We start from the raw sequence: 22,751 nt of genomic DNA, 5'->3' as shown, positions 1-22,751 counted from the left end.
TGTTCTGTAAGCCTTCACCTGAAGTACAATAAAAAAGAAATAAAAAAAAAAAAACAACATGGAACAAACTATCTTCAGTCTTGGGGACGTAGGACAACAATCATCTATACTTATGCTCATGGATATGAGGATCAGTTACAACTAGTCCGAGCCATGAAGGACTTCAGGCTATGGGTTGTGTCAAGGTCTCACCCACCTTGAATCAGTGACCCCCTAAAGCATGTTCTTCTTACAGTGAAAGGCAGGAGCACAAGAGGACAAGTCCCAACTGCTCATGTGCATTTCAAGCCTCTACCTGACTCACTTCTGCTAACCTCCCATTGGTCAAAGCAACTTTCATGGCCAACCCCAATGTCAGGGGACAGTGACATATACTCCCATGGGGGTGACAGGGAAGAAGTGAGCATTTTTTTTCAACAATTAAATGATACACTACATTAATTTTAAAGTTGGAACACAGTTGTCAAGGTGGTTCAAGAATGTTTGATTTGGGTCAACACCAGTTTAATTCAATATAATTGAAAGCAGATAGGTTCTATTTTCTGTAACTTTCATGGCACCACGCAGGTAGATATTCTGAGAAATAGTTCTTTGTAACTCTATTTGTCATGTGGAGTTTACTGTCAATACAAATCTTGAGAAGAGCTTAGCAGATTTTCCAACACTTCTCCATGTTTATGTATTTAAAAATCTGGTTAACTGTATTCCGTATACGCCTCAGTATCTTGTGTTCTGTGTTGGGACCTGCTTCATTTATTACTTTTTATGTAATACCACTGACCTACAAAAGGTTACCACAATCAAGGCTTTGAGGAGGTCCGTTGCAGTTGGTAATTGAAAATGAAAACTGGACTCAATGTCCGAGGCTCTTTCTATTTCAGCATCTTTCATCTCCTGCTAGGAGCCCTGAAATGTACCTCTTGTTTGTGTTCCACGCAGTAGCAATCAAAATGGGGGGAGTGACAGGCAAACAGAAATAGACTCTGGAGGCAATTTTTGTTTTGATCAGATTCTGTTGTCTATGCGAAATGGACTCATTTCTCTAGGGCAATCAGTTGCATTGCCCAGCAGGGGAGAAGCCATTAGGAATAACACCAGTTCCACACATTAGAGTAACAAATGTCTGTCATCCTTCCCCCTCTTCCCAAAGACACACACACAGACACATACTTATTACATGCACACATGTGCACATGCACATTCACATAGCAGCCATTTTACACACACATGGTTATACATGCAAAAACACATACACACACACGTGTGAACCATGCACACTCATGATATTAAATAAACAATGTCTACCAAAGAAGATCTAACAGGTTATGCCTCCCTTTGCTCCAGGTATGTAGCTATGTAGCAGAATATAGAGCTTTGATTCCAGTTTCTCTCCCTCTCTCATATGAAATCTGCCATTGCATTTTATGCTGATTAGGTGTCAATACAGTGGAAGACACAGCATGAGACTTCTCACACTCTTCATTGTAAAATAATGAGGTTGAAAAGACAAAACGTAGGGCAGATACTTAAAAGTTTAGCGTTTTGTGTTTTGCCTTTGGCTTTCTCTTTCTTCAACTTCTTCCTTTCTCTCTCACCCAGCTCTTAAAAGTTGTTTGTATCCTTCTTCATTTTCATTTAGCGTCACTTAATTGACTAGCATCCTGCCTGTTAGCTGGAAAGTTCTCCATAATGCCACAGGGGTTTCTCCATAGTAATGTCACCAGGGTTATTACTATTGATAGTAATTACTACTCTGAAAGAGATTTCCTGAATCAGCCACAAGCACCTCTAGGTCCCATCGAAAACATGATCCTGAAAAGAAAGTCAAGGAAGTAAAGTCTATATGTAGCTAGGTTTATAAATTTTCCTTCTATAGTAAATATTTCTTATAAAAAATAACACTGTTATGTTTTTATTTGGTCTGATGGTGTCTCAGAGAGCTAGACAAGGAGTCAGACATTTACAGTTTGGTAAAAGTCATTCGAAAAATTAAGTGACTAACTAGAATATCCTCTTTTATGTCTTGCCCATTTTCTGTTTGGTTTTCTGCCTTCTATGTTGTTTTATGTATTGATTTCTTTATATATTCCGTACAATAGTCCTTTGTTAATGATATGTATTGCAAATAACTTCTTCCACTCTTTGGCTTATTTCTCACTCTTTTTAATTGTGTTTTGGTAAACTGATGTTGGTGATTTTAGTGTTTTCTAGATTACTAGTCTTTTCCTTAATTTTGTGTTTTGTTTGTCTTATGTAAGAAAAGTTTGCCTAATGGTGTGAAGATCTATTTCCATGTTAGTTCTATTATCCACTGGGAATTTATTTTTAAGTATGATGCAAACTATTTCCGTTAGTGTAGGCCTGCTGATAATAAATTCTCTGTTTCTTAATTTTTTTCTCTTCCTGAAAATATCTTTATTTAAAATTTAAATTTGGAAGAAGTTTGTGTTGAGTATGCAGTGTGAGGTTGGAGTTATTTCTTTTCAGCACTCTGAAAATGCCATTGCATTAATTGTCTTTTAGCTTCCATTGTTTCTGTTGAGGAGTTATCCACAGTCTTATAGTTGCTATTTTGAAGTTAACTGGCCTTTATTCACTAAATAATTTTATATTTTCTCTTTATCATTGGTTCTTAGTAGCTTTACAATGAATGGCCTGAGTCTGGTTTGCTTTGCATTAATTCTGCTTGGGGAATCATAACACTCTTTAAACAGTGACTTGATATCTTCCATTAATTTTGGGGAATTCTCAGCTATTATATCTTCAAATATTGCTTTTGTCCCTTTTTGTCTCTCTTCTCTCCTTCTGAAGTCCAGTTACACATAGGATAGACCATGTCTCATATGTCCACTGCACTCTTTTCTGTGTTTTTCATTTGTGCTTGAGTCTATATATTTTCTTCTGACCTAGCTTTTAGTTTACTAATCCCCTTTTCAGCAGTGTCTAACTGCTATTAATCCCTTATATTGAATTGTTAACTTCAGTTATTGTATTTTTCTGGTTCTGGAATTTTCATCTGACTTTTTAAATTTGTGTCCAATCCTCTGATAAACTTCTTCACCATGAAAATTCTCCCACTTGGCATCCAATTTCTTAAACATATCAATCATTATTTTTGAATTTTGTGTCTTCAATATGTGGGTCTCTGATGGGTCTCTGTATGTTGTCTTTTTACCTTCTTGGTTCTCAATGATTTGGTCTTATTCTTCTGTAATGCTAGGTAATTTTTAATTAAATGCTGAACACCGTGTTTGAAAAATTTTAGGGATAACTTAAGGCTTTAGATGTTTCTCTCTTCTTCCAGAGAGGAATTTTTGCCTCTGACAGGCAGTTTAAGTAGGACAGAGCACTGTAACCCAGAGAATGAGTTAATTAAAAGTTTGAATTCAGGTGTTTTTTTAAGAGCTGGTCTATTTCAGGTTCATCCTTACCCCCAGGGTACCCCACAGGAAACGTAAGATACTTATTAGAGCATCTCTTTCTTGTTAGACTCTGAGCCCAAAATTTTGTCCAACCTCTACCCCCAGCCTCATAAGACATATGAAAGCTCTGCTCAGGTTCTTATAACATGTGGAATGTCAGGCTCACTATTTCACACTTCCTAAAGTTTATGATGTATTCGTGGCTCTGTGATGCCTTAAAATAATTTTTAAAATAATCTGTCCAGCTTTTCTAACTGTTCTCAGTAGCAGGACTAGTCTGTAACATGCTAGTCCATCCTAGGTGGAAGCAGAAATCCCTTTCTCAGTGTGATTTAAATTTGCATTTCTCTCACTATGAGCAAGGTGAATCATCTTTTCACGTTTATGGGCCATTTTTATTTTTTTAAATAACTGTTAAATATGTTGCCCATTTTTCTATCAGGTAGTCATCTTCTTCATCTCTATTTTTAGAAGCCTTTTATGTAGTAAAGATACTATTAACCCTTTGGCTATGATAAAAGATGCAAATATTTTTCCTCAATTTGTCATTTGTTTCACTCTTTCTTTTTTTTTTAACGTCTTTTTTTTTTTTTTTTTTTTTACCATCTGTATTAGTTTCTCCTAGGACTGCCGTAATAAAGTACCACAAACTGGGTAGCTTAAAACAACAGAAATATATTCTCTCACAGTTCTGGAGGCTAGAAGTCCAAAATCAAGGTGTTGCGAGGGTTGTTTCCTTCTTGATGCTCTGAGGGAGAATCTGTTTCATGCTTCTGTCTTGATTTCTGGTGATTGCCTGCAGTCTTTGGTGTTCCTTGTCTGGTAGATGCATCATTTCGATTTCTGTCTCTGTATTCATATGGCATTCTTCTCTCCATGTGTCTGTGTCTCTGTTTTTCTCTTATAAGGATACCAGTCATTTGGCCCACCTAATTCAGTATGACCTCATCTTAATTAATTATATCTGCAAAGATCTTATTTTCAAAAATAGTTACATTCTAAGGTACCAGAGAGTTAGGACTTCAACATATCTTTTTGGGGGATGTAATACAACCCACAATATCATCCAAATGTTTTGTTGTTGTTGTTTTTTATTGTTGTAGTTAAATGAAGTTTACATTTCAAGTTAGTCTCCCATAAAAAATTTTATACATACATTGTTATGTGACCCTAATTGCTCACCCCATTCTGCGACAGCACACTTCTCCTTTCCGCCCCTGAATCCCCATGACCATTCAACCAGCTCCTAACCCTCTCTGCCTTCCCATCTCACCTCTGGACAGAAGCTGCCCCTTTGGTCTCTTATATTTACTAGACTAAGAGTCACACTCTTCACGAGTATAACTTTATGTCCCACAGTCCAGTCCAATCTCTGTCTGAAGAGTTGGTCTCGGATATTGTTTTAGTTCTGGACTGATGGAAAGTCCAGGGGCCATGCTTTCTGGGGTAACTTCAGTCTCAGTCAGACCATTAAGTCTGGTCTTCTTACTAGAATTTGAGTTCGGCACCCCATCCTTCTTCTGCTCCATTAGGGACTCTCTGTTGTGTTCCCTGTCAGGACGTTCATTGGTGGTAGGTGGGCACCATCAAGTTCTTCTGGTCTCAGGCTGAGGAAGTCTCTGGTTATGTGGCCCATTCTGTCTCTTGGGCTAATACTTCCCTTGTGTCTTTGGTGTTCTTCATTCTCCTTTACTCCAGGTGGGTTGGGACCAATTGATGCATCTTAGATGGTCGCTTGCAAGCTTTTAAGACCCCAAACACCACTCACCAAAGTAGGATACAGAACATTTTCTTAATAAGCTTTGTTATGCCAATTGACCTAGATGTCCCCTGAAAGCGTGGTCCCCAGACCCCTACCCCTGCTACTCTGTCTTTCAAAGTATTTGATTGTATTCAGGAAACTTCTTAGCTTTGGTTTAGTCCAGTTGTGCTGACATCCCCTGTAGTGTGTGCTGTCCTTCCCTTCGCCTAAGATGATTCTTATCTGCTATTTAGTTAGTGAATAACCCTCACCCTCCCTCCCCACCCGTGTAACCATCAAAGAATGTTTTCTTCTGTGTTTAAACCTTTTCTTGAGTTCTTATAATAGTGGTCTTATACAGTATTTGTCCTTCTGTGACTGACTAAATTCACTCAGCATAATAAGTTCCAGCTTCCATCATGTTATACGATGTTTCACAGCTTCATCGTTGTTCTTTATCATTGCATAATATTCCACTGTGTAGATATACCATAATTTGTTTATACATTCGTCCATTGATGGGCACCTAGGTTGTTTCCATCTTTTTGCTATTGTGAACAGTGCTGCAATGAACATGAACATGCATATATCTATTCGTGTGACGGCTCTTATTTCTCTAGGATATATTCCAAGGAGTGGGATTGCTGGATCGAATGGTACTTCTATTTCTAGCTTTTTAAGGAAGTGCCCAATCAATTTCCAAAATGGTTGTACCATTTTAAATTCCCACCAACAGTGTATAAGTGTTCCAGTCTCTCCACAACCTCTCCAACATTTATTATTTCATCCAAATGTTTTCTATGTTTACATTTCCTCTTTCAGATAAAGTCAAATATTTCTTTTTCCCATTATTACTTATGCACTTTGAGTCACAATTAGCAGTTTTTCTGCTCCTTGGCTTAGAGAAATCCATCAGTAATTTCTTTGGGAATTTGTGTATTCAATTAAAAAAATGGTCCACTTTCTAGTATTGGTGTAGTGAGAAAGGATATAATGTTAACAAGGACAGTTGGAAGTTTCAAATTTTATTTTCCCTTTCTCACCCTCAGGAACTGCTGAAAAGAACTCACAGACATAGTTACTTTCACATTATCTTTGAAGGGCTTGAGAGCCCATGAATTATTTTTTCTTCTTGTGTTGTCCTTTCCCTGGATTCTCTCATCTACTCTCATATCTTCAGTGCTAGTGCTACATAGACACTCCCAAATACACACATCTCTAATTTGAAATTCTCTCAGCACTGGAGGCAATGATGGCAGCTCCATTTAAAGAACCCTGTCCTTCAGACATCAAATCTAAAATGACTTTCTTCATCATCCCTCACTCTGCTTGTTTCAGTGTCTTCCAGTACTGACCTTACTCCCATCTGTCCATCTAGGTTCAGAGCTCAGTCAACTTTAAATCATACTTCTTGATTGTTAGCTTCAGAAAATCATTGCCAAGAGTGCAAATTCTACCTTCAAAGGTCTATTTCTTTGAAGAGATTATAAACTAACTCTTTCCTGTTCTTGTTTCATCCTCACCAAGAAGCATACAGAACTGAACATACTCGAGGCTCAATAAGTATTCATAAATGAAAATTAATCTTCACCCCAAGAATATGGCCCCCAAACACCTTTTTAGCTCAGTACAGAAGTCACTCCTGAGGTTCATCCTTCAGCCAAAGATTAGACCGGTCTATAGGGCAAACAATAAGGCACATGAGGAATATGCTTCATAGTTCAATCATGTATACAAGACTAAAGGGCACACCAGCCCAAAAGCAAAGACAAGGAGGCAGGAAGAGACAGGAAAACTGGACGAATGGAAACAGGGAACCAGAGGCGGAAAAGGATAGAGTGTTGACACATTGCAAAATTGGCAACCAATGTCACAAAACAATTTATGTATTAATTGTTTAATAGAAACTAATTTGCTCTGTAAACTTTCACCTAAATACCGGATTCAAATGGCAGCGTTTGAGAAAGCCTCATAGAAAAGGAAATAAACTATTCATTTAAAACAAGAGCAACAACAACAAAAGTCACTGCTAAAAGAATGAATCTTTCAGCTTTCAGGCATGCCTAAGGCAAAATAAGTTTTCTTATTTTTCTCTTCAAAGATTAAGCTACAAAAACTCAAAGGCACATGTAAAACATTTCCCTAAATTTATACTGTGGGTTGTCCTGATTAAATCAAGTTTCTCTGCTTTCATGCTACCAGGTTTCTGATTTGAGAATTTGTATATGTGTGCATGTGATTATTTCAGAAAATGAAAGAGAACTTGGGAGAAGAAAGTGTGAAAGTATTCAGGCAACTCAACCCATTATTTCCTTCTTCAGACTTTTCCACAAAAGAAGTTCAATCCAAGGAGTATTTTTAAATTTAAGAGGACAATGCAGGGTGACAGAACAATTGACAGTCAGCTGTTATAATTTTCTATTAATCGGGAACTGTCTTCTCTCTTTCAACTCAAGATGAGGACACACACAGAATGCCTGTGAAAAGTGAAGGCTCCAGTGACACAGAAAATGCTACAGGTCCTGATGGTAAGGTTTGGAGCTATTTGAGCTCATGCAAAATAAAAATCTGACACATTTTCTTTGTAGTCTAGGATTAAGGAGGCAGTTCTATGAATCAACAGAACAAGGTAAATTTCAAAAACCGTTTCCTACTAGGAACATAATAAAAATGGCAGCTTTCTTTCTTTTTTAAACTGAATCTGTTTTAGAATGCATGTGGCTCCATTTAATTATGTCTCACAATATTGAAGCCACAGTGGGTAAGGCCAAGGCCAAACAGAACTGAAGACTACCTGGGGAACTTTGAGGAAACACCATTTATTCTGCAAAAAGTACTTGCCCTCCTGTTGTCTCCGCTCCCCTCAGAAGATTCAGGGGAGGCATAGCCTGGGTTCAGGCTAAGAGTGTTGTTGGACTTTCATCACTTTACTTTAAGGTATCAGGTCAGATGACTTGGCCAAACACACAGTGAGTCTTTAAAAGCACCTTAAAAATAAGTTAACAAAAACCTCTGCTCTTTGTTTTCTCTTAGCCAAATGAGGGGAAAACAAAAACAAATTACTTAGATTTCATAATGACCTTGGGAAAAATTCAGCTAGTGGCAGAAGTTTCTTGGTGGTTTTAAATAGTTTCCTATACCAGGTATTCCTTCATCCCATAGACTTACCATCACCTGAATCAGTTGCCTCATTATAAGCTCTTCTGCACAAACTGATTTTTTTACTCATGTACATGCATTCCCTAGGAGAAAAATGTTTTTAAGTCCCAAACACATCCATTAAAAGCCACTACATGGATAGAAATTCTGGGAAGATGATGATAGAAACAAAGCATTGTTCTGAGCCTCCCCCACAAACACAACAAGAGATGTAACAATTTAATGGTGCTTGACTTTGAGGGACACTGAATAGGGGAGCAAAGGAAAGTAGCAGGGAACTGCAGACAGGCAAGAATCAAAAAATCAATGAGTTGCATATGGTAGGAAAATCATTTTTCCCACTGTCTCTGCCTCTCCCCAGCCATGTGGGCCACTGGCTGCTGTGAACTGGAGTAGTGTCCCCAGGAGAAGATCCTGCATCCCTAATGACCACAGCTCCTGCCTGTACAAAGAAAAAGGACCCTAAGCTTCTGCCCTAAAACAAAGCAAACCTCCCCAGGGGTCCATTTGGATTGTGCCAGCACCTTCCCCACCCAGACCCAGACACTGTCAGTTGCAAGCCTACTGCAAAATGCTATATAAGGCCCATGCAGTGGAGTCTGCTCTCAAAATCAACACTCTACCTACCTCCCTGCACATCCCGTAGCTCAGGCATTTTAAACAGCCAGGACAGATTTCCCAGGGAGTCAGTACTGGTCTATCTGCTCCCCCTTTCAATCAGTGCTGAGGATTGTTTACTGAGGCTTCTGTGTGCTAAGATGCAGGCATCTTTAGTGGAAGCTACACCCACAGCCGACATATTCCAGGAGGGGCTCTGATAACAATAATGCAGACATCCCTGAGGATACATTTTTAGTGTGCCAACACCTCCCCTGCCTGGACACTGTCTGCTGGAAGTCTACTGTGAACTGTTACAGAAGGTCCCTGCAGTGCTCCTATAGTAAATACTCTACCGGCCTCCCTCTGCACCTAATAGCTCAGGCCTCTGAAACCAACAGGACAGACCTCGGGAGTCAGTTAAGTTCTGTCTGTTCCTCCTTTTGGTCAGCGCTGAGGACTGCTGATTGAGATTGCTGTGTGCTAAGAAGCAAGCATCTTTAGTGGAGGCTACACCCACAGCCAGCATACTACATGGAGGACTCTGATAGCAACAAGGCAGACCTCTCTGAAGGTCTATTTGAAATGTGACAGTCCCTCCTCCAGCTGGACATTGTCACCTGCAAGCCTGCTGTGAATTGCTACAGAAGGGCACTGCAGTGGAGTGTCCTCCCATAGTCATCTCTCTACCTGTCTCCCTGTGCAACCCATAGCTCTGGCCTCTGAAACCAACAGGGTAAACCTCCCTAGGGGTCAATTAAGGTTAGTGTGCCACCACTTCCAGTTGGTGCTGAGGACTACTGACTGAGGCTGCTGTGTGTTTAGAAGCAGGAGTCTTGAGTGGAGGCTGTTCTCACAGCCAACAATCTACCAGCGGGGGAGGAACTCTGATAGTAACAAGGCAGACCTCCATGGGGATCTGACTGCAGTGAGACACCACCTCCCCCACCTGATAATTTGTTGGTTCCAGGCTAATGCAAACTACTACAGAAGGCCTCTGCAGAGGAATCTACTCCTGTAGTCAGCACGCTATCTGCCTCCCTGTGCAGCCCATAGCTCAGGCCTCTGAAACCAACAAGACAGACATCCCTGGGGATCAGATTGGGTCAGTCTGCTCCCCTATGCAGTCAGCACTGAGGATTGCTGACTGAGGCTGCTGTGTGCTGGAAGAAGGTATCTTTAATGGAAGCTATACTCACAATCAACAAACTAAGTGGGAAGGCTCTGATAGCAACAAGGCAGACCTCCCTGAGGGTCCATTCAGAGTGTGACTACCCTTCCCCCAATCAGTAACTGTCAGCTGCTGGACTAATACAAACTCCTACAGAAGGTTCCCTACAATGAAGTCAGGAACTGGGTCACCTAAATGGAGACTGATCTCCTAACAACCACAGGGCCACTGGGGCTCTAAAACCAACAAGACAGATCTCTCAGAGGTCCCTCTGGGGAGTGCCGGTCCCTCCTCCTTCTGAAATGGAGGAAAGTCTGCCTCTACTTCCGCTGAATGCCAGCTCAGATATAAGCAGCACCCACAGAGCAGGAAAGGAGAACTCAGGCAAAACTGGAGGGCAACACCCAGCCCCAAAGAGGGCTCACTGGGTGTCAGTTTTTTTAATAAAAATGTGATTATGGAAGCAGAGGAGGGAGTAAAAACCAGAGATAGGTAACTGTGTCCCCCTGGTGGACAGATTGATTAGTACATGATATCTAACCTGAGTGGCAGTGCCCACTGGTGTACAGACTGACCACAACATGTTCTCTGGTGTGTTTTGGAGATATTGAAAGTTGAAAAATGAGATCTGAAACTTTTGAATCTCAATTAAACCAGGGAGGGAGAAAGAGCTATCACAGAGGGGGAGAGCAAATAGTAAAAAAAGGCCAAAGGCCCTGCCTACATAAGAGTGCCTTGAGGAAAGTAGTGCACGCAAAAACACCAAATACTGGGGAAAACTGAGACAGTTACCCTCAAAAATTTCAATGTACCAATAAAAAATCACAAAACACACAAAGAACAGAGAAACAGTGGCCCATCCAAATGAACATGACAAAGATAATGAAAGCAAATACAGGGATGACCAAATAATGAAAAAATGGAAGAATATAATACAACAAAATTAAATATAATTTAAAAACTAAGGGGAAACATCAAAAAAAAAAAGCTAAAAGAAAAGGAAAACAATACACAAACTAAATGAGGATCTAAAAAAAGAGCTATTCAGAGATATTCCAACTGCAAGGGACAATAACTGAAATGAGAAACACAACAGAAGGACTTACCAACAGATTTAATGAGGCAGAAGAATGAGTCAGTGAATTAGAGGATAAACTCCATTGCCTTTGAGTCAATTCCAATTCATAGCGACCCTATAGGACAGAGTAGAACTGCCCCATAGGGTTTTCAAGGAGTGGCTGGTGGATTTGAGCTGTCGACCATTTGGTTAGCAGCTGAGCTCTTAATCACTGCTCCACCAGGGCTCCATATTAGAGTTAGAAAATAAGATACTTAAAATGATAGATATTGAAAGGCAATAAAAACAGAGGCTCAAGAAGGCTGAGCAAAGTTTAATGGGATTATGGAACAACAACAAGAGACCTAATATACACATCATGGGAATTCCAGAAGGAGATGAGACAGAGAAAGTGACAGAAAGAATATTTGAAGAAATAACAACAGAAAATTTCCCCAATCTAATGAAAGACATGAATCTACAAATTCAAGAAGCTCAAAGAACCCCAAGCAGGATAAATCCAAAGAGATCTACACCAAGACACATCATAGTTAGACTCTCAAAAATTAAAGCTACATAGAGAATTCTGAAAGCAGTGAGAGAGAAGCAAACAGTCACATACAAAGGATCCCAAATAAGATTAAGTGCCAATTTTTCCTCAGAAACATTGGAGGCCAAAAGCAATGGAATGATATATTTAAAGTACTGGGGAAAAAATGTCAACCAATAATTCTATACCCCACAAAACTATCCTTCAAGAATAAGGGTGAAATTAAAATATTCCCAGACAAACAGAAACAGAGAGAGTTCATATCCACCAAACTGGCCTTACAAAAAATACTAATGGGAGTTCTGTAGATGGAAGGGTAAAGACACTAGAAAGTAATTCAAACTATACATTAAAAAAAAAAAAGATCCCAAATAAAAGGAAATGCATGGAAAAGTATAAGGGCAGTAATAAGATATTCATGCTTGGTAATACTAAATGTTTTGTCCTACGTGTTTGTTTTAATAACAAGTATATAAAAGACGGGAATAAAGTTATGTAACAGGGTACATGAAATAGAAAGATGGAATTAGTGATAACAACGAAAGAGGGCAGCAGAATGGTATAAATATAGAATTTCTTGTATGTTACTGAAATTATGTTGGTACCAACTTACCTTAGAATGTTATAAATACAAGCTCTTAAATCTAATATTCATGGTAACCACTAATATATATATATAAAACATACACAAAAGGAAAGCAGAAGGGAACCAAAAAGACTCACCACAATAAACCAACAAAACACAAAAGCAAGCAGTACTAAAGGACAAAGACAAAGAAGGCTTAAAACACAAAAATAATAAAATGGCAAAAGTCACTTCTTATCAGTAATTACAGTTAATGTAAATGGACTAAATGCACCAATCAAAAGGCAGAGAGTGGCAGAATGGATAAAAAAACATGATCCAACTGTATGCTGTTTACAAGAGACACATCTTAAACCCAAGGACACAGACAAGTTGAAAGTGAAAGGATGGGGAAAAAAAAAATTCCATGCAAATAATAACCAAAAAAGAGGTGGGGTGACAATCCTGATATCAGACAAAGTAGACTTTAAGACAAAATCTGATATATAGAACATTGCACCCCAAAACAGCACAGTATACATTCTACTTCAGTGCACATGGATCATTCTCCAGTGTAGACCACATTTTAGGTCTCAAAACAAGTCTTTATAAATTTTAAAAGATTGAAATCATGCAAAGTATTTTCTCTGACCACAGCAGAGTGAAGCTAGAAACCAATAACAGAAAAAAAGAAACAAAACCTAGAAAATACACAAACATGGATTAAAAAATGCACTATTTAACTACCAATAGATCAAGGAAGAAATCAAAAATTTCATACAGTCAAATAAAAATGAAAGCACAACATACAAAAACTTATAGGATGCAGCGAAGGCAGTAGTCAGAGGAAAACTTATAGCAATAAAAGTACATTGGAAAAAAAAAAAGTTCTCAAATCAACAACCTCACTTGACAACTCCAGAAGCTAGAAAGAGAAGAGGAAATTAAGCTTAAACCTACTAGAAGAAAGGAAATAACAATGATCAGGGCATAAATAAATAAAATCAAAAACAGAAAAACAGTAGAGAGAATCAATAAAATCAGAAGTTGGTTCCTTGAAAGATCAACAAAACTAACAAATCTTTAGCTAGACTGACAGAGAAAAGATGCAAATAACCAAAATAAAAAATGAAAGAGGGTACACTACAACTGACCTGATAGAAATACAGAGAATTGTGACAGAATATTATGAACAACTATATGGCAACAAACTGGATAACCTAGATGTAACTGACAAATTCTTAGAGACACACAACCTACCTAAACTGACTCAAGAGGAAATAGAAAGTCTCAACAGGCCCACAAGTGAAGAGATCCAATCAGTGATCAAAAACCTACTCCCCCCACCCCCCCAAAAAAAATCCTGGACCAGATGGCTTCATTTGGGGAATTCCACCAAACATTAGAGAAGTATTGACACCAATACTGTTTACACTCTTCCAAAAGACAAAGAAGGAAGGAATACTCTCTATTTCATTCTATGAAGTAAAGATAATCCTAATACCAAAATCAGACAACATCACCACAAGAAAAGAAAACTACAGGCCAATATCTCTTATGAATATAGATGGAAAAAACCTCAACAAAATACTAGAGAACAGAATCCAACAACATATTAACAGTCATAAACCATGACCAGGTAAGCTTTATTCCAGGAAAGAATGGTTCAACATTAGAAAGTCAATCAACATAATACACAAGATCAATAGAACAAAGGAAAAGAACCATATAATCATCTCTATGGATGTCAAAAAAGCATTTGATAAAATTCAACAGCCTTTATTGATGAAAACCATCAAGAGATTCGAACAGAAGGGAAATTCCTCAATATAATTCAGAGCATATATGAAAAGTCAACATCCAACATTATACTCAGTGGAGAAAGACTGACAGTTTTCCTCTTGAAATTAGGAACAAGACAAGTGTGCCTGCTCTCACCACTTCTGTTCACTATTGTATTAGAAGTCCTAGCCAGAGCAATATGACAAGAAAAAGAAATAAAAGGTATCCAGATTGGAAAAGAAAAATTGTCTCTATTTAAGGATGATATGATCCTCTATATAGAAAATCCCACAGAGTCTACAAGAAAACTTCTAGAGCTAATAAAGGAATGTAGTAAAGTTGCAGGGTACAAAGCCAACAAACAAAATTCATTTGGGTTTCTATACACCAACAATGAGAAATTTGAAAGGGAATTTAGTGAAAGAATTCCATTTACAATAGTATCTACAGAAAAAAAAAGCCTAGGAATAAATCTAACCAGGGACATGAAGAACTTATGCAATGAAAACTATAAAACATTTCTGAAAGATATTAAAAAAGACTTAAATAAATGGAAAAGTATTCCATGTTCATAGATTGGAAGACTTAATATTGTTAAGATGTCAATACTACTCAAAGTGATCTTTAGATTCAATGCAGTCCCAATCAAAATTCTAACAGCCTTATTTACAGAAATGGAAAAACAAATCCTCAACCTAGTATGGGATGGCAAGAGGCCCCAAATAGCTAAAACAATGCTGAAAGAGAAGAACAAAGTAGGACTCATACTTCCTGATTTTAAAATATATTATACAGCTAAGGTAATCAAAATAGGCTGGTATAGTATAATAACAGACACACAGATCAATGGAATAGAATTGAGAGTCCAGAAATAAACCCACATATCTATGTTCAGCTGATTTTTGACAAGGGTACTAAGTCCTTCTGATGGGGAAAGAAGATTCTGTTCAATAAATGGTGCTGGGAAAATTGGATTTCCATATGCAGAAAAATGAAACAGGATCCATGCCTCACACAGTACACAAAAACAAATTCAAAATGGTTTAAGAACATAAACGTGCAAACTGAAACCATAAAATTCTTAGAACAAGCAGGAGCAAAGCTGTCAGGCCTAGCTTTCAACAATGGATTATCTAATATAATAACAGAAGTACAAAAAGCAAAAGACTAAGAAATAGAACCTCATAAAAATTTACAACTATTGTTCAACAAAAGACTTTACCAAAAAGTGGAAAGACAAGCTATCAACTGGGGAGAATATCTTCAGAAACCATATACCCCACAAGAATCTTATAACCAAAATATATGTAAAACTTCAACAACGTAACAACAAAAGACAAATAACCTAATCATAAAATGGGCAAAGGACTTGAATAGACATTTTACCAAAGAGGACATTCAAATGGCCACCAAACACATGAAAAGATGCTCAGCATCTCTAGCCATCAGAGAGATGCAAATCAAAACCACAATGAAACACGATTTCACTCCCGCTAAGATAAAAAACAAAACAGAACAGAAAATAATACATGTTGGTGAGAATGTAGGGCAATTGGAACACTTACTCATTGCTGGTGGGAAGGAAAAATGGTACAGCCATTGAGGAAAATAGTGTGGCATTTCCTCAAAAAAATTAAAACTACCATATGACCCAACAATTCCACACCTAGGTATATACTCAAAAGTTTTGAAATCACAGACTCAAAAACCAATGTTCGTTACAGCACTATTCACAATAGCAAAAGGTGGAAACAACATAAATGCCCACCAACAAAGAATGGATAAATGAAATCCGGTACATACATACAATAGAATACTACTCAGCCAGTAGGAGAAATCAAGGACATCATACATGAAGAAAGCAAAAGGTCATTTAAAAGACAGGAGAGAAAGAAAAGACCAAAATGGATGTCAGAAGAGACTCTGAAACTTGCTCTTGACCATCGAGCAGCTAATGCAAATGGAAGAAATGATGAAGTAAAAGAGCTGAACAGAAGATTTCGAAGGGTAGCTCAAGGAGACAAAGTAAAGTATTATAATGAAATGTGCAAAGACCTGGAGATAGAAAACCAAAAGGGAAGAGCATGTTTCAGCATTTCTCAAGCTGAAAGAACTGAAGAAAATATTCGAGGCTCTAGTTGCAATACTGGGGGATTCGACGAGAAAATAATAAACGTTGTAGAAAGCATCAAAAGAAGATGGAAGGAATACAGAGTCACTGTACCAAAAAGAATTGGTCAACATTTAACCATTTCAGGAGGTAGCATATGATCAAGAACTGATGGTACTGAAGGAAGAAGTCCAAGCTGCACTGAAAGCACTGGTGAAAAACAAGCCTTCAGGAATTGACAAGATACCAATTGAGATGTTTCAATGAACAGATGTGGCCCTGGAAGGGCTCACTCGTCTATGCCAAGAAATTTGGAAGACAGCTACTTGGCCAACGGACTGGAAGAGATCTAATTTGTACCCATTCCAAAGAAAGGTGATGCAACTGAATGCAGAAATTATCGAACAATATCATTAATATTACACACAAGTGAAGATCATTCAAAATCAGTTGCAGCGGTGCATCAACAGGGAACTTCCAGAAATTCAAGCAGGATTCAGAAGAGGACGTGGACAAGGGATATCGTTGCTGATGTCAGATGGATAGTGGCTGAAAGCAGAGAATACCAGAAAGATGTTTACCTGTGTTTTATTGACTATGTTAAGGCATTCAACTGTGTGGCTCATAACAAATTATGGATAAGATTAAGAAGAATGAGAATTCCAGAACACTTCATTGTGCTCGTGAGGAACATGTACTCAGACCAAGAAGCAGTCATTCAAATAGAACAAGGGGATACTTCGTGGTTTAAAGTCAAGAAATGTGTGTGTCAGGGTTGTGTGAGGAAGAATGGGGCATTAGGATCGGAGGAAGACTCATTAACAATCTGTGACATCCAGATGACACAACCTTCCTTGCTGAAAGTGAAGAGGACTTGAAGCACTTATTGATAAAGATCAAAGACCACAGCCTTCAGCATGGGTTACACCTTCACATAAAGAGAACAAAAATCCTCACAACTGGACCGATAAGCAACATCATGATAAATGTAGAAAAGATTGATGTAGTCAAGGATTTCGTCTTACTTGGATCCACAGTCAACACCTGTGGAAACAGCAGTCAAGAAATCAAATGATGCATTGGTTTGGACAAATCTGAAAAAGACCTCTTAGAAGTATTAAAAAGTAAAGATGTCACTTTAACGACTAAGGTGCACCTGACCCAAGTCATGGTGTTTTCAGTCACCTCATATGCATGTGAAATCTGGACAATGAATAAGGAAGACTGAGGAAGAATCCATGCCTTCCAATTATGGTGTTGGCAAAGAATATTGAATACACCATGGACTTCCAGAAGAATGAACAAATCTGTCTTGGAAGAAGTACAGCCAGAATGCTCCTTAAAAGCAAGGATGGTAAGACTTTGTCTCACATACTATGGACATGTTATCAGGAGGGGCAAGTCCCTGGAGAAGGACATCATGCTTGGTAAACAAGAAGATCAGTGAAAATGAGGAAGACCCTCAACAAGAAGAATGGACACAGTAGCTGCAACAATGAGCTGAAGCATAACAATGATTATGAGGATGACACTGAATCAAGCAGTGCTTCGTTCTGTTGTACATAGGGTTACTATGAGTAGGAACCAGCTCAACTACACTTAACAACACAACAACAAGTCGGAGAAATGAAGTCTTGATACATGCTACAGTATGGATGGAGCTTTAAGACATTATGCTGAGTGAAATAAGTCAATCACAAAAGGACAAATACTGCATGACCTCACTTACATAAAAAGACAAGAAAAGGCAAATGTACAGACACCAAAGTTTATTAGTGGTTACTAGGGGTGAGAGGTAGGGGGAAAAGAGGAGTTAATAGTGATGGAAAAAATTGCATTGATTCAGGGTAGGGTTGCACAGCTGATTATTGTAACTGCCGTCAACAAGCTGAATTGGCAAAGATTGTGACAAACAATGACCAAAAAAAACTGTAATTGTTGAGCCTGCTTATGTACAACCAAACACCTCATGGGATTTGGTTCCTTGATTTGGAGATTTAAGGTCATGGTTTCATGGGACATCCCGTTTAATTGGACTAATAACATGTTCAGTGCTTCTGTTCTACTTCCTAGTTTGTTGCATAGTGCCTGGGGTCTTAAAATCTTGCAAGGGGCTATCCAAGGCACAACAATTGGTCTCTATTCACCAGGAGCAACTGAGGAAGAAAGAGAATAAGGAATAGGAGGAGAATATGGAATGTGTGGCTAATTACCTGTATGAACAACTGCCTCCTTTGCCATGAGACCAGAAAACTGGATGGTGCCCAGCTACCATTACTGAACATTTTGATCAAAGATTCTATAGAAGACTCCTGATCAAAAGGGGGAAAATGCAGAACAGAATTTAAAATTTTCATGGACTCCAGACTTTCTGGAGCCATGGAGGCTAGATAAACCCCTGAAACCATTGCCCTGAGATAATCTTTAAACCTTAAATTAAAAATATCCCCTGCAGTCTTCTTGAAACCAAACAATAGTTTAGCTTAACTAGTAAAAAACATCTGTTTTGAGCATTATGCTCTTTTAATGTCTATCTATATGGGACCAAAGTGTCACTCTGTATATACATATACATGTAGAAATTGTTGAGTTGGTGTATGTTTTGCTGTGTATATTCTCAACAACAAAATAAATAAAATTTAGGAAAATAGCAAAGCCACCACATTTTAGTCATGTTCACTTGAAGTAAACCTGTTCCAACCTGGTTGTGACAGTTTAGACATGATTCTTAACTAGTTCTTTACAAAGCACGTTGTGAAGAATACTAGATCCGTTTGATGTTCTTTAAATAATAGGGAAGTAAATGTGAGAAATACTGTGTTTTAGTCCTCACTTGGAGATTCACCATGCACATGACATAATTGCAGACTCCCAGAAGTCTTGGCAGTAAAGACACTTATTGAATGTGGCTTAATGTTTCCTTTCCCACTCTAATTTGATCATGGAATTCTTTTTTTAGTAATACTTATTAGTAGTTTTTGGGACTAGTGTCTCTTGAGTTAAAGGAAGTAATGGAAAAGAAATGCTCTCCTTACTATGCAATGAGAAAGAACAACAATGAATCTGTGAAGCATCTCATACCATGGATGAAACTGGAGGACATTATGCTGAGTGAAATAAGTCAATCACAAAAGGACAAATATTGTATGAGATCTCTATTGTAAAAACCCATGAAAAAGTTCACACACAAAATGTAACAATCTTTGTTGGTTCCCAGGGATGGAAGGGGTGGGGGGGGGAATACTAAATAGGCAACAGACAAGTGGTATCTTGGGTGAAGGGTGAGACAGTACACAATACAGGGGAAACTAACACAACCTGTACAAGGAAATGTCATGGAGGCCCCATGGACACATCCAAACTCCCCGAGGGACTGAGTTGCTGGACGGAGGGCTCTGGGGACCATGGTCTTGAGGAACATCTAGCTCAATTGGCATAACACAGCTTATAAAGACAATGCTCTACATTCTACCTTGGTGAGTAGTGTCTGGGGTCTTAAAAGCCTGTGAGCAGCCGTCTAAGATACTTCACTGGTCTCATCCCTTCGGGAGCAAGGGAGAATGAAAAGAACAGGATACAAGGAAAAGATTTGTCCGAAGGACTAATTGTCCACAGCTACCAAGGCCTCCACCGGACTGAGTCCAGTACAGCTAGATGGTGCCCGGCTACCACCGCTGACTGCTCTGACCAGGATCACAACAGACGGTTCTAGACAGAGCTGGAGAAGGATGTAGAACATAATTCTAACTCACAAAAAAAAAGACCAGATTTACTGGCCTAAAGGAGACTGGAGAAACCACGAGAGTATGGCCCCAGACACCCTTTCAGCTCAGTGATGAAGTTATCTCCGCGGTTCACCGTTCAGCCTGGGAGTGGACAGCCCCGTAAAACCAAATGAGACTAACGAGGTACAGTAGTCCAGTGACAAGAGCCAGAAGGCAGAAGGGGACAAGGAAGCTGGTGATAGGGAACCCAAGGTTGAGTAAGGATATTATTGATGTGTTGTGAGATTGTTAACCATTGTCATAGGGCAACATTTGTAATAACTGTTAAGTGAGAAACCATTTTGTTCTGTAAGCCTTCATCGTAAGTGAGAATAACTGCACAACTGGAAGAGCGTAGTCAATGTCACTGAACTGTGCATGCAGAAATTTTTGAAATGATGTATCTTTGGCTATGTGTATTTTCACCAAAAAAAAAAAGTTGAGAAGTTAGAGGGCTGACATGTTGTGGGGTTGTTAACCAATGTCATAAACAATATGTGTACTACTGTTTCATGACAAACTATTTGTTCTGTAAGCCTTCACCTGAAGTAAATAAAAAAAAAATAAAAAAAAAAAGAAATGTTCTCCTACGTTTGATTCAAACTGCCATGGGCAAATTCTGAATAACTTTGTGGGCCAGGATGGAAAGTACACGTACTATTTACCTAGATGGAGTTGCTGAATCTGGCCCATTTACACATGGGGTTTAGAATGAGCTCACATATCATCAGCAACCAAGGAGAGTTTGCAGGTGAGAACAGGGAGACTGGATTTTAAAGCCTTCTTCATCAGGAGAGAGGTGGGTGAGATGCCATACTATGTTACTCCATCTTCCAACCATCTTTGAAATGTCAAAACCAGCATCTGCTGCTATTTTACCCTAATTGTGCTGCCAAGTTCGAGAAAAAGAGATTTGTATGTTGGTTTTGTAGAAATAAATGAAGCCCCTGAAAATAAGAACAATCAAACACTATTCAGAGCAAGGACTCAGCCACCATCCTTATGTTTGGCAGAGATGCAAAGACAGACAGTGGATTGGGAAAGCTATATATAGTGGGAAAAAAAGGAAGGCTTCATGTATGTTCCGAATGGAGGGTATTGGCATGGGCAAGCTGTAGGTGCTAACTAAAAGTGGGATAACTTATGTGATTGGTTGGGGAAGCATATTTGGCTTTCTCTGGTTGGTTCAGAGTTGGAGGGTGGGGGATGGCAGTCATAGACCAAGTCCTGACGATTCCAGGCCAATTGTTGCAGAGGTTGTGTTTTGACTTCCTGGGCTGGTTGCTGCAGAAGTTGTAGGTCACAGTTCTGTTATCATATATGATCCATTGTCCATTTGTATACTCATCCTCTCAGTTTATAGTATGGGCTTTGATGCTTTAAAAATATCATGCTAATTAAATACTCTGACCCTCCTGAATTTCCAGAGTGGCTGCTGTGCCTGCTCTGGGCTACTGCTGGATAATGGTACTAATTATGCATTCTATTTTATGCAAATGTTCACACAGAACAATACACCCAGTAAACTAAAAGTACATGCTTTATCTTATCTGTGTGATCTGATTAGATGGTTTGTTTTCTACTCCATGGAGTCCACTGCCACTGCACCCATTGGCAGGTTTGCAGGGTCAGTTATGAATTCTAAAATAGATAACCCAACAGTCCTCTAGACAGTTGCCCTGCTTTGGAGGGAGCTGCTTACCTCTCTGCATGTGAATGATCTGTTTTATTTTCTCTCTTTATGTTCTTAGACATCTATCAAGGCCTTTGAATTTACCTAAGTATAGTAATAAATATACTCAAGCTGTCAACCCCGAAAGCTGGTATGAAATTGCACAGGAATTCTACAACTCAGTAAAGAGGCAATCTTGCCACCCACCCCATAAAAATCCACACAAATGGTCCCAAGATCTTAAATAAAGGAAAATAAACTGAAAAAATGTGTAAGATAGGAAAGCAGAAAATTATCAAATCACAAGCCATTTTAATGTGTTTTACGTATGTGGGTTTAATAAATGTTTAACATTTTTTGTTTTTCTTTCTGGTTACAGTTGAAATGAATAGTCAGCTTGACAGTACAAATGACCCAACAGAGAGTCAGCAAGAAGATTAACTAATAGGTAAGAAGCCCCTGTGGTGGGATTTACAATTGATCAACCAGCCATAGAAACTGTTTGTGAGTGGCAGATTGGATTGCCCTTGCTTCTGCCAAGTGCCACAGCATGGCTCGGGCTAAACTTTAAAAATCTTTATACCAAATAACACCAGTATAAGAATCGAGGATTATCCCCAGGAGCTTGCCTTGTTTAGAGGAAAAAAAGATAAGCCACAGCATATCCAAATCATGAATTACTCTGGTTTTCTGAGCTTTGACAACAACAAAAAATTTTCTATCTATCTCACCCCCTCACCTCCTGGAGTGATCAAATTATTTCAGAAAATCCAAGCTGATTCTGAAGCACGACTTTTCCAGAAGCTACCTGCTGAGTTGTTTGCTGTATCTGTTTTTAAACATAACACTATATCTCTGCCCTGGAGAATGTATAAAGGCACATAAGAGTGTTCTGATGGGGGGGGGGGAAGGCTGCCTTAAGTTCTAGTCCTCTCACGCCAATACCTCATGGGTCTGTGCATCTGGAAAAAGACTTGTTGAGTTGAACAAGCCTCAGGGCACTCCCCAGGAAGGTATAAAATTCTGGGCGAGATCGTGTTTAGGAAATTTTCCAGACCAACATTCTAAATCTGTCAGCAGAAATCGAGGTATATCTAGGATGATGAGTGAGCTGTAACTCTTTTCCATATCTTGAGGGCTAGTGAGAAGAACTGGAAGAAA

The 22,751-nt window shown here is 38.8% G+C and overlaps 1 protein-coding gene across 1 annotated transcript in view; it reads left to right on the top strand.

The window, feature by feature from the left end:
* The window catches only part of MACROD2 (mono-ADP ribosylhydrolase 2), a 2,703,848-nt gene extending 2,681,817 nt beyond the window's left edge, over positions 1–22,031 (top strand). Inside the window, exons 17-18 of the mRNA XM_023731427.1 lie at positions 7,625–7,691; positions 21,970–22,031. Of these exons, the coding sequence (XP_023587195.1) occupies positions 7,625–7,691; positions 21,970–22,031 (129 nt within the window). The remainder of the gene's footprint in view (positions 1–7,624; positions 7,692–21,969) is intronic.
* The last annotated feature ends 720 nt before the right edge of the window (positions 22,032–22,751 follow it).

This window comes from Trichechus manatus, unplaced genomic scaffold (assembly GCF_000243295.1).
Source record: "Trichechus manatus latirostris isolate Lorelei unplaced genomic scaffold, TriManLat1.0 scaffold00042, whole genome shotgun sequence".
In the NCBI taxonomy this organism is placed as follows: domain Eukaryota; kingdom Metazoa; phylum Chordata; class Mammalia; order Sirenia; family Trichechidae; genus Trichechus; species Trichechus manatus.
Note: the sequence above shows the minus strand (reverse complement) of the source record. Positions and strands in the feature narration are given on the sequence as shown.